General features: G+C 62.3%; 2 protein-coding genes across 3 annotated transcripts; one reads left to right on the forward strand and one right to left on the reverse strand.

Annotated features, from left to right (window-relative positions):
* Positions 1-9,094: 9,094 nt before the first annotated feature.
* PMM1 (phosphomannomutase 1) lies at positions 9,095-17,341 on the forward strand. 2 transcript variants are annotated; one of them, XM_084254996.1, is made up of 8 exons: positions 9,095-9,225; positions 11,672-11,789; positions 12,721-12,797; positions 12,926-13,017; positions 13,229-13,328; positions 16,331-16,406; positions 16,580-16,695; positions 16,959-17,341. In XM_084254996.1, exons 1-8 carry the CDS (start codon positions 9,139-9,141, stop codon positions 17,079-17,081), a joined length of 789 nt encoding a protein of 262 aa, XP_084111122.1. In that variant the 5' UTR covers positions 9,095-9,138; the 3' UTR covers positions 17,082-17,341. The 2 variants fall into 2 exon arrangements, with proteins under 2 accessions (XP_084111122.1, XP_084111123.1); XM_084254997.1 differs by lacking the exon at positions 16,959-17,341 and having other exon boundaries at positions 16,506-16,618.
* A 1,783-nt stretch (positions 17,342-19,124) lies between these two features.
* On the reverse strand, positions 19,125-21,287 carry CSDC2 (cold shock domain containing C2; the record flags this gene model as incomplete). Its single annotated transcript, XM_084256254.1, has 3 exons — positions 19,125-19,287; positions 19,779-19,901; positions 21,112-21,287. The coding sequence occupies 3 exons, from the start codon at positions 21,285-21,287 to the stop codon at positions 19,125-19,127; spliced, it is 462 nt and encodes a 153-aa protein (XP_084112380.1).
* Between the last annotated feature and the right edge of the window lie 638 nt (positions 21,288-21,925).

Genomic DNA, 21,925 nt, shown 5'->3' on the forward strand with positions numbered 1-21,925 from the left:
CTGTGGGACCCTAGTGAGTTTTACAACATCCATGACCCAGAAGCAGACGCTCTCTAGCGTTGAACGAACCAAAGGATTCGGTGCACGTGGAACCAGTTTCGGGATGACTGACCCAACCTAAGCAAGCTCTTTAGCTACAGACCTCTCTCCTCTCCCTCCTCACCTCAGCAGAGCCATGGGGCCAGGGCTGCAGTGACCAGAGCCTCAGGACCAAGGGAGAGGGACGGCACGTGTCAGGCCAGAGCAAACAGGATAAAGCCATTCCTCCCTCCACCTAGACTGGCCGCCACAAGCCTCTGACGTCAGCTTTGGACCTGCTTGGGGCTTGTAGGCTGCTCTTCCGCAGCACAGCCAACCCATCCGGGTAATGAAGGCTCGAACTGGAGATTCAGAGCCCCGGGCCGCGTCTGCGAACAGTATCGTAGGTTCTCTGTGGTCACTAATCCCACCCACCCACCCGATCCGTGTGCAGTATCCCGCTGGGACCAAGGGGAAGGATCCCCTGCTGGGGAGCAGCCCTGGTGAAGAAAGAGTAATGATGCAGAATTCAAGGCGGCAAGGGAATTTCAAGTGGCTTCAGATAGGGATTTCACTGTCCTTCCAGGCCTCGCTTCCAGTGTCATCCTGACTTTCAGGAGGCAGCTTGGGGCGCGAGTGGGCATTTGCCCAGTGAGTGCTGCTCGGAGCTGATAGGAAGAGAACAATCTGAAAGTTCTTATCTGGAGAGATTTTCAGCTTCCCTTGCTTCCCACAGCCTCCCCAAGTTAGTATCCTGGGGACGCAAGTATGGAGAAGGGACTCCGCTGCCAGGGACTGCGTCCCAGCTCCGGCATCCGAGGCTCAGATTTGAATTACATTCCCTTCACGGGGTATGGCCTGCAGCAGGTGCCTTTCCTCCAAAAACTGCTGCTCCTCTCCTAGCTCCGCTATTACCCAGGGCAGTGGGCGCCACAGGGTCTGTGCTGGCAGGAAGGACGTCATTCCGCCTCAGTGTTTGCTGCTTTGACCTGGCGGAACTGGGCCCGCGGAGGTTTCTCCGGGAGAAACCTTGGTCTCGGCTACCGCTCTGCTTCCCATGGGGTTTCTGTCCCTTTCCAGCTTGCCTTGGCCAGCGCACGTGCCTTCAGGCTCCTGCTCCAGGCCTCTGGCCCCGAGAACTCCGCTCTACCCGGGGGTGCTGGGCCTCGTGCTCCTCTCCCCTCCCCGTCCCCAGACCCTCTCCAGAGGTTTCACTCCTCCCAGCGTCACCTCCAGACCAGGGCTGTCCTACCAAAGTAGGCCCCGGGGCTCCCCTAGAGAATCTGTCACCTGGCTCACTGAAAGGCCCATCAACCATTTGTGCCAATGTCTGTGCCCAGGATTGAGAGGTGAGGGCAGGAAGCAGTCTTCTTGGAGCTCCTCCACCCAACCCGTCTCTCACTTGGGACGTCTGGGCTCAGGCTAGGACCGGCAGCCAACACATTTCTCTGCCCCAGAACCTCGAGCACACCCATGGTGACCAGCCGGCCCCACACGGGCACGCACAGGCCAGGGGGGTGGGAGGTGAGCCGCAGGGGCCATGGTACCACACGGCGGGCACCACCACGGAGGTTTAAAGGGACGGGAAGGAGGGAATAAAACTCGCCCCCTCCCAGGAATAAAGCTTGTACCTCTGCCATTCCTTTCTGCCCTTGTAGTCAAACTACTAGCTGTGTCTGGCGTGGAGGTGTTTGCTGGTTTTCTTTGTTTTTTTTTTCTAATGCAATAAACTCATTTCTGCCTGCTTTTTGTGTGTGGGGTCGAAGGTCTGGGTGCGTGCCCACCGTGAAGCAGCCCGGGCTCCCGCTCCACCCTCTGAGCTCACTTTGCTGAGTAAGCAGGTGCCTTTTCTTGGTGGGAAGCCTTAGTGGATCAGAAGCAACTGACAGGGAAGACAGGTTTACAAAGTGGCACAGGGCCCGGAGAGGACATTATTTGCCCAAGGCCACCTTAATGCTGGCGTTGGGGTAAAACTCAAAAGCCTGGTCTGCTGGCCCTGCTTGGAAGATCTTCCCCGGGGGACCTGGGCCACTACAGGCCGTCGGCCTTGCCAACAAGTTTTCCGAGTGCCTGGGTCTGCCCACCTTGCAGCCTGACTCGCTGAGCGTGCGGCTGGGTAGGTGGACAGTGCTTGGCCCAGGAGCTTGGCCGCAAGTATCCGTGGGTACAGTCAGCCAGCAGTTGAGGGAGCGCCTTCCGTGGCCTGGCCTGGGTGGGGTGTTTTCACACAAAACAGACTTGAGATGGGGATACTGGTCCACTGGATGAGGAAACAGCAGAAAAACCAGCTGAGGGGCAGCAGTTGGCCGAACCCTGAAGTTCCATCATCCTAAGAAGCGACGGTTGACATTTTGTGACTTGCAGACATTTCTGGACTTGCAGCCACACGATACACATGCCTGTGGCCCCGCTTCTTTTCTCGATAGGTAGTGAAGATCGGTTTGGCCCCAGCAAGGTGGAAGCAGAGTCGTGGGGAGGGGCGGAGATGGGGTGCTGGTGTGGATAGAGGAAGCTATAAACATTCCAGCAAAGCTGAGCGCCATTAGGTAGAAGTCAGCTGCTCACCACGGGGTGGGTGTGAGTGCAGGGGCGGGGGGGGGGGGGGTACCTGCCCTGCAGTGGGAAGGGGCAGAGGGAGATGGGGTGTCGGGACACGTGCCCAGGTGGGATGGAAGGTTTGGACCATGAGGCCTCACACTCTGAGGGGCTCTGGACTAAGGGCAGATCACTGAATGTGAGCCCTTGACCTTGGAGCCTGGCTGCCTTGGAAGGGGCCAGAGACTAGTGCTGGGACTGAGCCGAAGCCCTGGCCAGATCTCTGTCCCACCTTTCCCAGCTGGGGAGCGCCGCAAGGCCATGCTGCAGTGAGAGCGATGGACACCAGGTGGCGCTGTGGGCTCGCACCCAGCCAGCACCAAACTCCACTCGTCTCTGCCACCCCAAGTTACATGAGCATGCCCTGCTCCCCATACACCTCAACCCCTCTGAGGTTCCCTAAGAACCCATGGGCAGCAACCAAGGGCCTTGTCAAGCTTGTCCCCAGATTTCTCCAACCCCCATATCCTGATGCAAGTGCAGAACCCCATTGCATGCACTTGCACAGCTCCCACCCGTGTTCACCTTTTGTGGAACCCGGACACCCCTTCCTCATTTCTCTTCATCTGTCCTGAGCCCCTGCTCAGGCTCTGCATCCACCTTCCAGCTATGAAGCCTCTCCCGGCGCATTCTCCAAGGGCAGGCCTGTCTGAGGGCCCAGCACCCAGCACGGCCTGGCGCAGCACAGCATCAGCCAGGGGGTTGAGGCCCCAGCTCAGTCCTGGTAGGGTGGCCATTGAGGGGGAGGGGTGCTTCATTTAAATCCCCGGACCTGGATTCAGACCAGCCTGGATGCAGCCTCTGCCCCAGAGACCTGGATGAGGCCATCTCCTCTCTGGGCCTCGGTTTCCTCATGTTATAACGACAACAATGAACCAGAAAATCTCTACCCCACCCAGAGAAGTGAGGGGTGACTTGTCCAAGTTCTGAGTCCTCAAAACTGAGCCCCAATCTGCAGCGATCACCAATCTATGTCAAGGGTTGCTTCCCTGCATTTCACCCCCCCCTCCCCAGGTGGGACAACACTGGGGCCTGGTCATTGCTGTCCCCACTGGCTTTGGCTGAGGAAACCCCAAAGGGACTTGAGCCAACCCAGCAACAGCCTCCGCCCCCCTCACAAACACCAGCCCTGAGCATGCGCCCTTCAGCTTATTTCAATCCAATGGATCCCTTCCATTGTAAACACAATGTGTGCATTGCAGGCACCTTGACAAACGGAGGGAAGACAGGCAACATCCAGCTCTCCCCAGCCTCCCACCGCCCGATCAAGATGGAATCAGAACAGCAACCAGCTCTGGCCTGTTCTTCGCAGAGCCTCTCAGGCACCTCTCCCAGACCCTCACCTTCCCGACAGCCCTGTGGAGTTGGCAGTGGTGGCCCCACAGGCTCAAGATTGGGACAGGCTCAAGATTGGGAGGGACCAGCCCAGGATCAGCAGGCTGGGGAGGGGCAGCCCAGACCGGTCAGCCTGACACTACACCCACAGCTCTACGCAGCCCCTACGGTGGCACTGCCCCCTCAGGAGGCCACACCCTGGCAGGGAAAAAGAGGGTCCACAAGCCCTATCACTCAGCAACTTGTTGACACTTGGCCTTCAAGCAACAGCAAGGGAACAGGGAAAAGTGGGGGCGTCCCATGAAGCCTGACTGTACTGTGCGACCCTGGCAAAGCCACCTGACCTCTCTGGTGTCAGTACCTATCTCTGGAAGTTGAGATTAAGGGTACTCACCTCAGTGAGTTCTCAAGAAAAGTAAGCAAAGTGTCCAGGGCAGGAGCTACACTTTCCTGACCAACATGGACGACACTCACCTCCAGGCCTCAATCAGCTGATCCAGAAGAGCCCGGTGTTCCTTCCACAGCAGGAGCCTGCGAAGCTGGGGCTCAGGGGTGCTGCCTTCAGGCCTGGCTCCCTTGGTGCTTGAAAACACCCTCTGGCCAGTCCTCCCGGTCCCAGTTTCCCCAATCCTGCTCCTTGCCCTCCCCAGAGGCTCCCCAGGGCCCCATCTGGGCACCGTTGCCAGGGATGAGCCTCCCTCTTAAAGGGACATACAGGCGGCCACACACCGAGGTCTGTGCCTTGGCAATCCACCACCCCCTGGGGTTCTGTGAGCGGCCTCATCAGTGAAATGGGTTGTGGTGAGAATCCAGAGGCTGAAACAGCTCCCTGAAGGCCTGCAGCACTGGTGTGCAGCGCCTGGGAGCTCATCTCTGTTTATCTTTGGAAAAGTGGACCCAGTGCAGAGAGAAAAACCTGTTCTGCCCCATGAACCCAGTCCTGCAGCTTCCCTAGCTGAGTGCCAGGGGCGGGCCTGGGTGCCGCATTTAATCACTTCCCAGGAATTCTTAAGCAAGGGTAAGGTCTCAGCTGTGAGGTGTTAGAGAGCAAGCTCCACAGCTGCAGCTCCACCCGCAGGAGCCAGAACAGCTGAGTCCTGCAGGGTGTGGCCCCCCAGTGCCTGCTGTGAGCTCAGACCTGGATGAGGCACCAGGCATTGCCTACCATAGAAATGATTGTTTGCTGTCTGCATCCAACAGAAAACAAAAACTTTCTTGAGGGCAGGGCCCCTGTTTTGCTCCCCACAGTGTTCCCTGGAGCCAGCAAGGTGACTGGCAAACAGCTGTTTAATGAAGGAACCAAACTCTGCCACATGCTCTGGAAGGAGGATTTTCCCTTTTGCTTCAGGCTCCAATATGGCTCCTCAGCAGGATGCAATTATCGATCCTGTCAAATTTTTTTGCATTTATTTTGATTTTTTTTAAGATTATTTATTTATTTTTATACAAGAACCGGAGTACAGGCCAGATGCACAGGAGGGTGAGAGGATTCACCAGAGCCAGAGCGGGGAGCAGAGCAGGCAGAAGGACCGAAGCACACTGCTGAGGGGAGCAGGGTGGCAGGAGAGGTCTGCGCGCCATGTGGGACCCTCGCCAGCCAGCCGGGATTGAACCTGCACTGCAGAGGCTGTGGACAGCTTCACAGTGAGGTGCTCAACCACCTGCGCCACCAGGGGAGGCCCTGTACCCCAATTCTTGTATAAAAATAAATAAATCTTTACAAAAAATATATTCCACTAAAACAATATCTTGATTACTGACCTTTTAAATTTTTTTTAAAGATTTATTTTTTATTTATACAAGAGCTGGGGTATAGGCGAGAGTCATGGGAGGGTGAGAGGATTCACCAGAGACAGAGCGGGGAGCAGAACAGGCAGATGGACCGAAATACACTGCTGAGGGGAGCAGCGGGCGGCAGAGGTCTGCCTCACCACGTGGGATTCTCCCCGGCAGGCCAGGAATCAAACTGGCGCTGCGGGGGCTGCGGAAAGCTTCACAGCGCTGCACTCAATACGCTGCGCCACTGGGGAGGCCCTGAGCTTTTAAATTTTGTGCCTGTGGCTCCTCACCCTCCTCACACTGGTCCCAGCCCTGCCGCCTGCCAGGGGCTCCCCTGAGCACGTCTCTCTCCCCTCTCGTCACCAAGTGACGACAAATAACACTTCCAAGAGTGTGAGAGGGAAGGATTTGTGGTCAAGTGTCCAACACAGTGGCTGGTGCACAGGAAGGAATCTCACTTTTGACAGTCCTGTCAGGTGGGGATTACATCCCCATTATATAGACAAAGACACTGAGGCCCAGTCAGGGAAGGAGGCCTGACCCAATCCTTGAGTCACCAGGATCAAATGTGGTTCCTCCTGATCCCAACATGGTGACCTTCCCAGGGCACTGCAGCCACCAAGACAGAAAAACAAAGAAGCCTATAAAAGCCCACACAGGCGCCACTCGCGGCGTGTGCACGGGTGTGTCTGTGTGACCCAGACCTCCACAGCTGACCATAGGCAGCAGGGCGAGGATGATGGGTGCTGCAAAAAATGCCCTCCAGGGGCCTCTCCGGTGGCGCAGGGGGTTGAGCACAGCACTGTAAAGCTATCTGAAGCCTCTAGAGCACGAGTTTCATCCCCGGGCAGCCAAGGAACTACACATGTGGCACAGCAGACCTCTCCTGTCTTCCTGCTGCAACCCCCAGCAGTGTATTTCAGTCAGTCTGCCTGTTCTGTTCCCCACTGTGTCTCTGGTGGATCCTCTCACCCCCTGCATCTCTGGCCTGTACCCCGGTTCTTTTTTTTTTTTTTTTTAATTTTCTAGAGGCATGTCTTATTTATTTATTATTTGTTTGTTTGTTTGTTTTATACATACACTGGGTACAGTCAGAAGCGCGGGAGGGTGAGAGAATTCACCATAGCCAGAGCGGGGAGCAGAGCAGGCAGAAGGACCGAAGGACACTGCTGAGGGGAGCAGCGGGCGGCAGGAGAGGTCTGCGCGCCATGTGGGACCCTCCTCTGGTGGCCGGGGAACAGCCGGAGATCGAACCGGCTGCAGAGGCTGCAGGCAGCTTCGCAACCCAGCGCTCAACCGCTGCGCCACCGGGGAGGCCCTTTACCACGGTTCTTTATGTATAAATAAATATTTTTAAAAATGCCCCCCAGGACAACCCCAGGCAGAGGGCCGTCTGGAGACTCCTGGAGAAGAGGAAGGTCAACTTATTCCCAAGGGGGAAACTTAAATTCACCCCATCGACAACCAGACAGCCTGCTACTGTTCCATCACAAAAATGGGATCTCGTTTTTCCATGTTTTTTTTAAAGATTTATTTATTTATTTATTTATACAAGAACCAAGGTGCAGGCCAGAGGCGCGGGAGGATGAGAGGATTCACCAGAGACAGAGCGGGGAACAGAACAGGCAGACTGATGAAATACACTGCTGAGGGGAGCAGCGGGGAGACAGGAGAGGTCTGCCCCGCCATGTGGGACCCTTGCTGGCGGGCCGGCTGGGATGGAACTGGCGCTGCAGAGGCTGCGGATAGCTTCACAGCGCAGTGCTCAACCGCCTGCGCCACCAGGGGAGGCACTTCCATGTTTTTTTTTAAGATTTATTTATGCATGCAAGAGCTGGGGTGCAGGCCAGAGGTGCGGGGGTGGAGGTGTTGTGGTGGGTGTGAGAGAGGATTGCCAAAAGACAGAGTGGGGAGCAGAACAGGTGGATCTACTGAAATACACTGCTGAGGGGAGCAGCGGGGAGACAGGAGAGGTCTGCTGTGCCATGTGGGTAGCTCCTTGGCCTGGGATCCAACTCCTGCCACAGTGGCTGCTGACAGCTTCACAGTGTGGAGACTTAACCCCTTGCGCCACCAGGGAGGCCCCGCTTTTCCATGTTAACTAGATTTTTTTTTAAAGATTTATTTATTTATTTACACAAGCACTGGGTACAGTCAGAAGCGCGGGAGGGTGAGAGAATTCACCGGTGCCAGAGCGGGGAGCAGAGCAGGCAGAAGGACCGAAGTACACTGCTGAGGGGAGCAGCGGGCGGCAGGAGAGGTCTGCGCGCCATGTGGGACCCTCCCTCAGGTGGCTGGGGAGCAGCCGGGGATCGAACCGGCGCTGCAGAGGCTGCGGGCAGCTTCGCAACCCAGCGCTCAACCGCTGCGCCCCCGGGGAGGCCCCATGTTAACTAGCTTTTGATGGCTGCAGGCACTGCACCTTATGATGGACCACAGTGAATCCAAACAAGCCCGACCCCTCTTTCCTATTTTCTACACGTTGACCTGTTGGCCCCCAGGGTCACACATGCCGCCCGTGCCCGTTCAGCCGGTTCTCCCCTGGGTGGGCCATGCAGGCTCGTTCACGTGTCTTTCCCGAGCAGAGCAGCCCGGCCGCGCAGGGGCCTTTCCGCCTCACAGCGGCAGACGCCGGGCCGCTGGGGTGACGCGTCCACGCGGCTTGCCGGGAGGACGGCCTGGACCCGACTCCACAGTCACCCGCCGGCGAAACAGTCGCAAAGGGGAAGCCGGAGGGCTTCCCGGAGGAGGCGGCCCTTGAGCGGGGCCTTACGGGGCGGACAGACAGGCAACAGCAGGAGCCGGCGTCGGGGAAGGTCATCTGCAGAGGTCGGAGGCTGAGCAAGGGCCGTCCCGAGATTTCTTAAACCTCCAGGCTTGTAGGGCAGAGGCTTGCAGGGCGAGACCGAGGGCGGACGAGGCGCACTGCGGGCAGGAGGCCCCGGCCCGGCCCCGCGCGGCCGCCAGCCGCGGGCAGGATCCCACGCCGGCCCCGCCCCTGACCCGCCCCTCCACGGCCCCGCCCCTCCCTCCGGCTCATCCCTCGCCACCTGCTCCCCAGGCCTAGGCCCCGCCCCGGACCCGCCCCGGACCCGCCCCTCCCTCCGGCTCATCCCTCGCTGCCCGCTCCCCAGGCCCAGGCCCCGCCCCCGTAGGGTTTGGAACGACCCCGGCCGCCACCAAGCCCCGCCCCCGCCGGCGGCTTTGCGCTCCGTCCTTCCGCGTCGCTTCAGGCCCCGCCCCCACCCCTCCCGGCCCCTGCGGAACGCGGCCCCGCCCAGGCCCCGCCCCCGTCCCGCCCTCCCCCGCCCGGCGACCCGGCGGGCTGGCCCCGCCCCCGCCCCGCCCCCGCCCCGCCCCGCCGGCCTCCTCGGGCGCGGCTCGGCGGCGCTGCGCCCGGGAGCTGCCGCCATGGCGGTCACCGCGGAGGGCGCCCGCCGGAGGGAGCGCGTCCTCTGCCTGTTTGACGTGGATGGGACCCTCACGCCGGCCCGCCAGGTAGGGCCCCGGCGCTGAGGGCAGCGGCCCGCGGCCCCCGCCGGGCCAGCGCGGGCCCGCGCGCCGACCCCGGCCCGGCCGCGCGCGGACGCCGGTTCCCGCCCCCGACGCCCCGAGACCGCCCGCCGCGGGGGGCGACGCCGCGGGCCCCGCGTCCCCGGCCGTCGCGCCCACGTTCTGCCCCGGGCGGCGGCGCTGGGGGGACTCTGGAAAGTGGGGGCCAGGGCAGGGCAGGGCCGGCGCCCCGTCACCCCGCCCGGGCTGCGCTCGCCGGCCCGGTTCCCCAGGCGCCCCGCGCCCGGCCGGCCCCCAGTCGGCCCTGGGCGCCCGAAGGCGGCGCCTGCGCCCGGGGTTCCAGACTGCGCCGGGCGTCGGAGCCGGCGTTCGGGGGACGCAGGGGCTCGGGCCCGTCTCCCCCACCCGAGCAGGTCTGGGTCCGAGCCTGGCGTCCCACCCGCGCCCCGCTTGTCTCCCGGCCCGGGAGGGCTGTGGCTGGTCCCGGAGGGCCTCGTGGCGCGGGCAGGGCCGGAGAACAGTTTTCCTTCCAGAGGCACCTGGCCCGCGTGGCCCTCCACCCTCTGCTGCTCACCCAAGTTTTCTCCCTTCGGGTCTCACCCCGGATGAGCCCCTCACCCACTCTGGAGTGTGGACCTGCTGGATATGTGGAGAAGTAGGCCTTTTCTTGCCCACCCTCCAGTCCGGGGTGCAAGGACCCGCTGCAGGGTCTCCTAGAGCAGGGAGCTGGTAGCGATGGGGTAAGAAGGCAGAGGCTCTGGGAAACCGGGTCTTAGCTTCCCCTCTCAGCTCCTCACCCCGTATGGGAGGACCTAGCTGGCTCCCTGGGAGGAATCAGGCCACCTTGCTTTCCAGCAGCTTCCAGAGTCCCCTAGGGTGGGAGGAGATAACCAGAGGGGTTATCTCCACTGACTTAACAGCCTGGACCAGGACAGGGTATCCATGGTGCCCACCCACCAGACCCTGTCCTTAGTGGTTTTTTTTTTTTTTTAAATATTTATTTTTAATGACATCTTTCTTTTTTTATTTTTATTTTTATTTATACAAGCACTGGGTACAGTCAGAAGCGCAGAAGGGTGAGAGAATTCACCAGAGCCAGAGTGGGGAGCAGAGCAGGCAGAAGGACGGAAGCACACTGCTGAGGGGAGCAGCGGTGGCAGGAGAGGTCTGCACGCATGTGGGACGCTCGCCTGGTGGCAGGGGATCGAACCGGCGCTGCAGAGGCTGCGGGCAGCTTTGCAGGCCCAGCGCTCAACCACTGTGCCACTGGAGAGGCCCCTTAGTGCTTTTTATTTTAAGATTTATCTATGCATACAAGAACTGGGGTTCAGGCCAGAGGCGTGGGGGGGTGAGAGGATTCACCAGACAGAGTGGGGGAACAGAATAGGCAGATCAACTGAAATACACTGCTGAGGGGAGCAGCGAGCAAGTCAGGAGAGGTCTGCTGTGCCATGTGGGCCGCTCTCTGCCTGGCCAGGGATCGAACTCATGCTGCAGTGGCTGCAGATTGCTTCATAGGTTGCATTTTAACTCCTTGTGCCACCAGGGAGGCCCCTTAATGGTTTTTAAACTATACTGTATATTCCTGAACATATTCTCCTTAGAAGGAATGAAAACAGAGAAGACTAAAGCCCCATCCAACCATGTCAGGATCCCAGGCCTAGTCCCCACCCCAAAGCCTTCCTTCCATACCCGGGTCTCTGTTAGCCCAGAGGAAATAGCATCTGTAAGCCTTTTTTTAAATAAGCGGGATCATGCTTCGTGGGTCTTCCTGCCACTTGTCTGACGATGGGCGCTCTGGCAGCGCTCTCTGGCGTCGGAGCACAGGCCAGCCTGTTCCGTGTGACCACAGCGCGGTGACTCGGAGCACATAGTGCCATTGTCCGACTGACAAGCATGTACATTGTTTTTCACTGTTTTGAACCTTACCCCAGTGGACCTGCAGCCACACCTGGGCAAGAGAGGTGGACATTCTGGGTGGCAGGGCACATGCCTTGTTTGAACAGACCTTGCCAGTCGCCCTCCTCAGTGGCCAGCCCAGGGTACTCCGGGCACTTGAGGGAGCCTGTTTCCCTACATCATTGTCCACACTGGGCGTGACCATGTTTGGAAACATGGATTATAACTCCTTCCTCTCTGTGTCCCTGGTGGGGCATGTCCCCAGTTATTGTGGTTCATTTCCAAGCACAGCGGGGGCACACTCTCACGGAATCTTAACAGTGATCCCCACTTTCAAGACGGGACAGCTAAGGCAGAGCCATTTGCTCGAGGTCTTTCTGCGCTTGGAGCCCAAGTGCGTCTCCTTTTGAGGTCTGGGGTCCAACCTTTGAGCTGCCTCAGAACCAGGTGGGCTCCGCACGCGGAGAGGGCTGAGTGGAGGTCCCAGACATGAGGACGACTAGAGCCCTCTGCTTTCCTGCCCTCCCTGCAGAAAATTGACCCTGAGGTGGCTGCCTTCCTGCAGAGGCTGCGAAGCAGGGTGCAGATCGGTGTGGTGGGCGGCTCCGACTACTCTAAGATTGCTGAGCAGCTGGGCGAGGGGGATGAAGGTAGGAGGCCGGCCCTGGCCAGGTCCAGGTGGGGGTGGAGCGAAGGGGGAGTTCCAGAGACCCCCAGACCATCATGCGTCCAAAGACCCGGCCCTCTTTCTAGGGGGCAAAGGAAGAACAGGAAGGAGCCAGATGTCCCCCTCGTGGATCCAACACACTTTTTGGGAGCACCTGCAGTGTGCCAGGCTTTGAGGCAGCAGCAGAAAACAAAGCGGGCAGAGTCCCGCCCTGCGGAGCTCACAGGCTCAGCCCTCCCTGCGGGGTCTTGGTTTCATCTTTAAGATGAGCACAGTCAGGACTGGCTGCCGTGGCTGAAGTGACCACACACTAGCTTCCTGTCACTGGCTCCTCGTCACCACGCTTTAGGGTGGGCTGATTAGTAGCCCAGGTGAGACTCTGAAGTCACCTGGCAAGGTGTTTGGACTCTGAGTCCCCGGTCTCAGCCCAGTGGACGCAAATGCCTCCGGGTCTTCAAACCAGAAATGCCCTCGACTTTTTCCTTCCCCCACCACTCCACCCCGTCCCGGGGTCACCTCCTGCTCGGCCCTGCCCGCCGCAGCCTCCTGTTTTCTCCCCGAGCGCGCCCCCCGCCCCCCACTCTTGACAGCCAGAATCTATCCCCATCCGCACCCTCCCGGAGGGCTGGAGGCCTGGGGCCCCGGCCGCGGGAACTGCAGGGGGGGTGGCGCCCTCTGCTGGCGGGTCCTGGAAGGTTCCGGAGGAGGGAGCCGCGGCAAGCTAGGAACAGGGCCTTGTGGGCGGAAGGGCCTGCGTGGTCAGAGGCCAAGAGGGACTGGCTTGTTGGGGAAAGCCGGCTCAGGGTGGGACAGTGGGCTTTGAACGCCAGGCCCAGGAGCGTGGGCTGCTCTCTGGGCGTGCCCGTGCCTGGTCTCACCTTTTGCCTCCTCCCTGATCGCCCGTGGCCCCGAAGTCGTGGAGAAGTTTGATTATGTGTTTGCCGAGAACGGGACGGTGCAGTATAAGCACGGACGACTGCTCTCCAAGCAGGTCAGTGCCCCCGGGGCCTTCTCCAGGGATACCCGGCTTTTCCACCGAGGGACAGGCCAAGGTGCCCCCTGCCCTGGATGGGGGAGGGACACCGGCCCCATCCCACTCAGAGCCCTATGCCTCGCCAGACCATCCAGAGCCACCTCGGCGAGGAGCTGCTGCAGGACTTGATCAACTTCTGCCTCCACTACATGGCCCTGCTCAGACTGCCCAAGAAGCGGTGAGACCCCGGGGGTGGGAGGAGCGGCTGGAGGACCCCCCCCCCGCCCCCGGGCCTGCAGGAAGAAAACGGTGGGCCCCTCAGAAGGCCAGGGAGACGGTGGGGGCCTGACGCAGTGGTGGGGGAGTTCTTGCCCCATGGGAACGCCAAAGTGGGACTGCATGTGAATTCAGGGCCACCCTGTCCCCTCGCGCGCCCCCTCCCTCCCCAGCGGGACCTTCATTGAGTTCCGGAACGGCATGCTGAACATCTCGCCCATCGGCCGCAGCTGCACCCTGGAGGAGCGAATCGAGTTCTCCGAGCTGGACAAGGTGCCCGACGGCGACCTCAGGCTGTAGCGCCTCGGTCATTCGGCCTCTCTCAGTCTTTGTTTCTGGTCTGGGACGTGGCTGGGGGGCGGTTCTGGTTCGGCCCGCACCCCTCTGTACACCTGGCGTGAGCTGTGGGCACATCCCACTGCTGCGCCCCTCCCTTGGAGATGGGCCCCACCCGCCACCTGCTCAGGTAACCCAGCGCCGAGGGCGTCCTTCCCCCTCCCGCCCTCACAGCTTCGGCCAAGAGTGGGCCTCAAGGCCACTCACCCGTGTCTCCGCCCTGCACCCGCCGGCCTGTTCTCTGCCGGCGCCATGGATACCCTTTGAAAGCACCGCTGCCCTGTCCACTCCCCGCCTACAGCCCCTCTGGGGCTCCCTTGCTCAGGGGGACGAGGCCCCAGCCCCTCCAGTGCTGTTCCAAGGGCTGAGGGGTCTGCCTGGCTCAGGCCCACTGTAAGGGCAGGAAGGGGCACAGGGCAGGTTTTCTGATCCAGCAGACGGGGTAAAGGAGGAGTCCTGGAGCCCTCGGTGGCTTTTCAGGCTTTTATTGGGGTTTACCAGGTACACGGCAGGCCGGGGTGCTGGGGGGCTGGCAGGTCTCCCAGCCCCCAGCAAGTCTTCACTCTATCTGGGCTCTCCGGCCTTCTCTCGTGGTTCTGCTTCTCGTTGTTCTATCTCTGCTGGCGTCCCCGTGACGCTGCCCTAATAAGCCCAGTCTCAGCCCAGGTGAATCCCATCTACCTAGGCCCACACCCCACTCCAGGTGCCGCCCTCAGGCATGCGTTCAGGACCGCAGGGTTCCCTCATCCATCCTGATGGCAGGAGGCCAGAAAAGCCTGATCCTTTTTACCTTACCCTACACCCCCCTCTTCAGTCTTACCTATGCCCTTGACGCGCCGCTGACTGTTCTTGGAACATTCCACAGTCCCTCTGGCCTTTGGAGGTGCTGCCCCTGCTAACCCTTGACTTGTATTTTGCTTGTCAGCCCTCCAGCCATGCGCTGCCCTTCAGGGCGAGCCAGCACGCCAGCCTGCCACGCTGGCCCGCCGCTGTCCTCTGACCTGCCCTGCTCCCCCCCGGGCTCGCCCCACCCCACCACGTCCTCCTTGCTAGGGCCGGCGGAATCCACTTCTGCCCACACGCTTCCCTCCGACACGCGGCGCTCACCTTCGCAGGGGTCACCTCAGTGGGGCCTTCCCCGAGCATCACATGTACCCCCGCGCACCCCAACGCCTCTCCTCTGTTTGGCTTCTCCCCATGCAGACATCGCCACCCTCTAACACAGTCAGACATCTTTTAACCCTTGGTGATTGTCTCCCCAAAATTAAGCTCCGTGGGGACTGGGCCTTCTGCGGCCGCTCCGACACGCCCACACGGGAAGCCGCAGGCGCGCTTGTGAGGGGTGCGGAGGGTGGGTCGTCCCCTTTGCGGATGAGGAAACTGAGCTCATGGGCATTGGTGAAAGGACAAGGATTTGAACTTGGGGTTCTGCCCACTGCTGTTTCCCAGGTGGCGGTGGGGTGGGACTTGCAGTGACGCTTCCAACTCACTGACCGGGGGTCCCTGGGCTTAGGGTAGGCGAAGCCCTCGGGTGATTGGCACTGACCAGAAAGAACCCTCCCACCACGCACATACCCAGCGGCCCAGGCTTGCGCTGCCAGCTCCCCCCGACTTGCTTGGACAGTGGCTTCGCCACGTGCGCCTGTGCTCTCTGCGGTGAAGGGGGTGAGCTCCCGTCTCGCGGCTACAGCGGGGCTTGGGCACTGGCCCACACATGCCCTGCTCACGGCCCCTGGGGTCTTGGCTTTGGTGCTCAGGTGCTCAGCGCCTTCCGGGACTCCGCGCACTCTCCTCAGTTCCTCAGGCCCTGAACGAACCATGCCCGTCCTTAGATGCGGACACGGTGGCTAGGGGTGAGCACCCAGGTCCCGCCGAGGCTGGGCTGGACACACGGCTGCTCAGTGCCCGGCCTGGCTGTCTGGAGGCAGGTGTGGCCCTCGGGCCCCGGGGAGGCTTCTCCTCAGGGCTGTGGAGCCCTTAGCGCTAGGCTGGGCCCAGAGTGGCTTCCGGGGCGGTCCCACTGCCTGATTGGGAAGGCGAGGCCACGGCTTCCGGAAGCTCCCGTCCCCCATCTCCGCTTCTCCATGAGCGGAGACAGACAGGGGTGGCTGGTTACTTCTCAGAGAAGTCAGGCTTACCATGTCGCGCACGGCCAGGAAGCACGACTGCTGGGCCCGGCCCCCAGCAGCTGCCTCTCTCCCAGGTTGAGTCGCAGCTGGCTTTTCAGCTCAGGTCCTCCCTGCGCCACAGCTGGCCACCCCCTGCCTTGCGCTGCGGTCCTCCCTGACTCCACTGGCTCGCCTCGGGGTTGAGGCTCGCCTCAGGTTGAGGCACACCACGGTGCTCAGAATCCCCTCCACACCCCTGGGGCGTGTCCAGACTGCCCCAGGCCCTCTGAGCTGGCTGTCCTGCGCTGCCCTGGGGGAACCTTCAACTCAGGCCCTGCTGCATCCCCCTGCCCCCTGCCTGAGGGTGCTCGGCAAATGAGGTGCCCGTGTGGTTGGCGCTGACTTGTGCCCAGCATCCTACTGACCTGAGCTCCCCTGCTGCTGACTCACAGGTCTCCTGTCTCTTGATGCCTCACGCTCATTTCCAATGGCCCAGCTAGTTTGTGGCAAGCTGGGTTGAGCCCTTTCCTGAGGTGGACACTGGGCCTTCTGACACCCCTGCCCTCCGGCCTTCGCCTCATGCCTCTTCCCCCAAGGCTCCCTTCAGAACACCTGTCCACAGCCCTGCTGTCAGGGCCCGGCAGAGTTCAGTCAGAACTCCCGGCTCTGGCCTGGCTGGGTGGCTGAGGCATGACCCCACCCCGGGGCTCAGTTTCTTCATTTGTACAGTGGGGCTGTAGCACCCACGTGGAGCGCTCCAGTCACAGGACTGGAGTGCCCAGCGCAGTGCCCTCCAAGCCTGAGCCTCCGCCCGTTCCCTCCCTCCCGCAGAAGGAGAAGATCCGGGAGAAGTTCGTGGAAGCTCTGAAAACTGAGTTTGCCGGGAAAGGGCTGAGGTTCTCCCGAGGTACGTGCACCGCAGGAGGCCTCGTGGCCGGTGGCCCTGGGGGTTGGTGAGTGAACAGAGAGAACCCCCGCCCGCCCACACACCAGCCGCCCTCTCCAGCCCTCTGCCTTGCAGGAGGCATCCCCTGCCCGCCTACGCCCCCGCCGCCCTCTGCAGCCCCCTGTGCCCTGCAGGAGGCATGATCAGCTTCGACGTCTTCCCTGAGGGTTGGGACAAGCGCTGCTGCCTGGACAGCCTGGACCAGGACAGCTTCGACACCATCCACTTCTTCGGGAACGAGACCAGCCCTGTGAGTGTGGCCCAGCCCAGGCGCCTCCCGCCCCCCGTCGCCCCGGTCAAGGCCGGCCACAGGCGCCAGAGCAGACCCCGGAGGCGCCCAGAGAACAGCCAGTGCTCACAGCCCCGCCACACAGGTGTTAGGCTGAGGCCCTGTCGGGCTGCCGCCTGCCCCAGGCCACGTCAGGCAGACCTGGAGGAGGGGGCCCCACGCCGGGGTGTCTGCTGGGCTCCACCCCGGCACCTCCTCAGCCACCACGTGTGCCTCCTCCGCAGGGCGGGAACGACTTCGAGATCTACGCCGACCCCCGGACCGTGGGGCACAGCGTGGTCTCGCCGCAGGACACCGTGCAGCGATGCCGCGAGATCTTCTTCCCGGAGACGGCCCACGAGGCGTGACAGGCCTCGCCCCGGGACTCCCAGAGCGCCGTGGCCCTGGTGCCACGCGTGCCGGGCCTTCCTGCGGCCCGACGCCGGCCAGCGTCTGTGTGGACGACCGTCCCGTGGCCAGCTCCGGGGCTCGCGCCGCCGGGCTGTGGTCGCTGCCCGTACTTCTGAGCCGGCTTCCCCTCCCCGCGCTGCTGACAGCGGCCCTGCCTGCCGGGCGGGCGCGACGCGGGGGGCGGGTGTGTGCGGTGAGAACTTGATCTCACGGTATTAAAGTCCCCGGAAAAAAGTGTGGCCGTGGCTCCGTCTGGGGGGGTGCTTGGCCCCGGGCGCAGGTCCCCACAGCCGGTCTGCAGGGGAGGAGCCAGGCAGGACGTCTCCGGGCCAGCCCTGGGGGGCCGGCTGTGTGGGTGTCTTCCCCCAGCCCCTTCCCAGGACCCATCAGACAGAGGCCACTCCAGACCAGCCCGCGCCACAGTTGAGGGTTTATTGCCAGTGTTGGGGAGGCCAGGCAGGCGGGGGCCGGGGGTCCCGGAGGACTCTGCGGGACCTGAATGGGGAGGGTGCTGCTGCCCTGCCGCCACCCCAGGCAGCCCCGAGCCACTGCCAGCTCGCACTGCCTCCTGGCCGCTGCCTAGAAGGGGCTCTACTCACAGGATGGAGGTCTTGGGGGCCCCCAGCAGTTAACTTGCACCAATAAACCTTCTGCCAAGGAGGCCAGCGAGTCCTGTTCCCCGGGAGGAAGGCCACGGGCCCCGCCACAGCACCCAGTTCCAAGTGGGGTGTCAGGCTGGGAGAGTCCCAGTTTGGGGGAGCTGGCCAATGCCATTCAGTAACTCTGGGCTCCCAACCTCTGTGGGACAGGAGCGGGGGGCACCTTTATACCCCAGCGAGGGCCAGGGATCCCCATAGATAGTCACGGACCCCTTCATCTTGGATTGGATCTTCAAAGATTCACTGTCCCTGGCAGGCCCTCCCCTGAACCCCATTTCTTGCCCCACTAGGTGATGTGCTCTCTAAAAGGGAATGTGGGGGGTGGAGTCAGAGCCCCTCCTTCCTGGCCTCCCAGGTCCCGCCAGCGATGGAGATGGCTGGCCGCTGGCCACAGGGCTCGGCGATCAGGAGGGAGGAGGACCCAGCCCCGGGGGCGGCAGGGCTGGGCCTTCCAGGCTGAGGCCACCCGAGGGCCCTCCTGACCCTGTGGGAGGGGATATGTGTCCCTCCAGCCAGGGTCCTGGGCAGCCTTGGTGACTGGACACTGGCGGAATGTTGGGGTTTGTGAGCCAGGGCAAAGGGGGTGGCTCCGCCCAAACCCACCACTCATCAGACTGGCCCAGGGGAGGGGACACTGCCTGCTTGGGGTTCACAGAGTCACTGCCAGCTGAGGAGGGGCTGTGGCTGGCAGAACAGGAGCCCCCAAACTGCCTTCTGTGCTCAGGCCCCTCTTTCTTGCCCCTCCAGTGTGTTGAGGGGAGAGCAAGCAGGCAGGCTGGGGGGCGCCGCAAGGGGGGCCTGCCTGCCTCCTCACTTGGCCCTCTTCCCCTGCCAGAGGCTGGGAGGCTCCCCCAAAGTGCTCCCTGGCCCAGCTTCCAAGGGGAGGGGCCCAGGCCACAGGGAGACCCCAGCCCAGGTGGGAGGTGTGAGTAGCAAGAGCATTCTGGCCCCGGGGCCAGTCCTGGGGTAGAGGCCAGGAAACAAGCGTGTATGGGTGGGATCTGCTGTACCCGCAAACCCCAGCCCCAGGCCTGCCGTTGGTACGTGGCTTGATGGGCAGGAGGGCCCTGCGCGAATGTGGCAGAGAGGAGGAGAGGAGAGTGTGGACAGGCAGAGAAGGCGGGCTGTGGCCTCCTCAGTCCAGCTCAGTAACAGTCACGGGTCACGGGGTGATGGAGGCACACTCACAGCCACAGCACGGACAGACAGACAGACAGACAGGGGCACGGAGGCCGCCCGGGGGCCTGGGTCAGTCAGCGCAGTGGGGCGCGGGGCCGGCTGCTGCCAGTCCGCCCTCTGTGGCTCCCCCCTGGCTAGGCGGCCGCCTCGAGACCACCCGGCCTAGGAGCCCACAACCTGGCCGGACCACGTCTCGTGGGGAGTGTGGGGGGCCAACTGGGTGAGCACCACCTCCACGGCCTGGAACTTCTGGTTCTTGGGCGGGATGGGGCACATCTTGTAGGTCACCTCATCGCCCTCCACCGGCACATACTCCCCCTCGATGCTGGTGGGCGAGAGAGGGCATCAGCCCCGGAGCAGACCCCACTCCCAGACGCCCCCATGGCCTGGCCAGGGAGCCTGGGCCAGCCCCGGTCTCTAGTCTGAAACACAGGGATCCCAAAAGTCCCTCCCTCCCTGTGCTGCTTGGGGATTAAGTGGGGAGATCCCTGAGGCCAGGGGCTGGGGGCCAGGCCTAGTCCACCTCTGCTCCCGCCTAGCCTCCCTGCCTGACAGCCCTTCAGGCTAAAAGGCCCAGCCCTCTTGGCCCCCATGAGCAGCATCCAGGACACAGCTGTGGCTCCAGGGGCTTCTGGGCTCTGAGTGCCCCCCCAGCTCTAGCCCTCCTCCTATGTACCCCTGCCCCCGAAAGGGGGAGGTAGAGATCAGGGACCCAGACCTCATGGGCCAGTGAGGGGGGAGAGGCCCGGGACATGGTTCCGGAGGCAGATGGGGACAGTGCAGCCAGCGGCCACGGCCCGGGGGGGGGGGACTCACTCAGACACGTGGACGAAGATGTCCTCAGACCCGTTCTCGGGGGTGATGAAGCCGTGGCCCTGTGAGCGCGAGAACTGCTTACAGACGCCCTTGAACACGGGGCCAGCCGAGGCTCGGGCTGTCCTGAGGATGGGGGAGGGCAATTGGCGCTGTGGCCTGGGGACCCAGCTCCCGGGCCTCCACAGCCCTCCTGGACCTGCCTGGGGGGCCTGCCTCTGAGCTGCAGGAAGCCCTCCCCAGGCCAGACACCACATGAGTTTACGCTGGCTCAAGCCTCTCATCACCCCGTGAACAGACAGGGAAACTGAGGCCCAGAAAGGAGAACTAGTTTTCCCAGGGCAGACACACAGCCAGTGGGTCTCCTGAGCCCAGCCGGCGCCCCTTCTCGGCACAGCAGCCTCCCGCCCTGTCGAGGCTTAAAAGGATTCTTGCTGTAATATTTTTCTTCCTAACCCATTGTAAGATTTTTTTTTCTTGCATAGAAGAACTGGGGTGCAGGGTGCAGGCCAGAGGTGTGTGTGGGTGGGGTTAGAGGATTCACCAGAGACAGAGCAGGGAACAGAACAGGCAGACTGACGAAATACACTGCTGAGGGGAGCAGCGGGGAGACAGGAGAGGTCTGCCACGCCATATGGGTAGCTCCCTGGCCAGGGATCAAACTCTTGCCCTAGCGGTGATAGCGCTGAGACTTGAGCCCTAGGCCACCAGGGGGTCCCGTTGTAAGATTTCTGAGTGAGGAATGGCCTGGGCTTCAATACGTGCCCAGAGTTGCTCCCTGGGGTATCCTGCTCACGCACCTTCCCTCATCCCCTCGTCATTTATTAAGCATCTGCTCCGTGCCAGGCTTGGGTTGAACGTGGGATAATTAGCATTTGCCACAAAAACCTCCTCCCTTGGCTAAGCAGTCTGTCCCCCCGTGGCTCCCACAAGCACCCTCCCTATAGGACCCCACCCAGTGACCCACCCCAGAGGCGCAGGCAAGCCCCCATCCAGCCCGCCCCCTCGCTCTCCCTCTCCAGAGACCAACCCACGGCTGGGTTATTGTCCAGCCTGTTCCACAGGCCTGCGCCACCCCCAATGCCTTCTCCACCTGAAACATCTTCCAGGCCCTGCTTAGATGGCCCCCCTGGCGCCTGAGGCTGGCCCTCACCCCCAACCCTGCCGGTGGTAGTGGACGGTGGGCACATTCCCTCCGGACTGTAGGCAGCTGTAGGCTGAGACTGTCTATTCGTCATTGCGTCAGGATGTCATAGGGACAGGCCTCCAGCTGCGAGGGGAGGCGGGGTGGGCCGGGGGGGGGGGGGGGCAGGGCGGGAGAGGCGCAGGTACTCACGCGGAATACGTCCTGGTCCGCTTGGTGGGCAGAGGGCTGGGCAGGTCCCGAGCGGAGACGCCGCCCCGCTCCCAGACCCTGCTGCCCTCCCGATGGAAGGGGAAGGTGGGCCACACCGGGGACTTGGGGGAGTGGAGCGGGGGTACAACTGGAGGGGACGTGGGCTCCGAAGTCATGGTGGGAGCAGCAGGAGTGCCGGGTGGGCTCCCAGGCTCGGGGGCCGGTGAAGGGCTCGGATGTCCTGGCGGGCAGGGCCCGGCCCGGCCCTGCTCGGCAGCCTCGGCAGCCACAGGCTCCGTCTGGAACAGGGAAAGGCGGGAAGCGTGAGTGAGGCCCAGAGCGGGCAGCTCCTGGGCGACGGCGTGAGTCTAGAGAGCTGGGCGGGCCTGCGCGCCATCCCCCCAGAGACCCAACAGCCACAGACCCCTGCTCCGGGCTGGCCTTGCTCCCCCAAAGCCCGTGCGTCGAGCGCAAGCCCCGGTGACGGTATTCGGAGACGGGACCTCGGGGATGTGACTAGGTTTAGGGGAGGTCAGAGGCCGGATCCCCCATTGCAGGACTAGCCCCTTAGCAGAGCCTCCGAGCTGGCCGCCTCCCTCCGGCCCTCGCACAGCAGGAGGCGCTGGCCTGGGCTGCCACCCTGGCCTTGGACCTCCAGCCTCCAGAGCCAGGAGGGAGATGTCTGTTGTGGGAGCCCCCCAGTCCGTGGCATTTTGTTTTTAGCCAAGTTGACTAAGACACACCTGGGAGTCCCGCTGGCACAAGTTCCATTTTCCGACTCCGGAGCCCAGAAGAGGCGCGTGCCAGAGGCCAG

Source organism: Talpa europaea (genome assembly GCF_964194135.1).
Source record: "Talpa europaea genome assembly, chromosome: 15".
NCBI lineage: Eukaryota > Metazoa > Chordata > Mammalia > Eulipotyphla > Talpidae > Talpa > Talpa europaea.

Coding starts and splice junctions, on each gene's coding strand:
- PMM1 (XM_084254996.1), top strand. CDS start 9,139: ATGGCGGTCACCGCGGAGGGCGCCCGCCGGAGGGAGCGCGTCCTCTGC. Junction 9,226..11,671: donor CCCTCACGCCGGCCCGCCAG/GTAGGGCCCCGG, acceptor CCCTCCCTGCAG/AAAATTGACCCTGAGGTGGC. Junction 13,329..16,330: donor AGTTCTCCGAGCTGGACAAG/GTGCCCGACGGC, acceptor TCCCTCCCGCAG/AAGGAGAAGATCCGGGAGAA.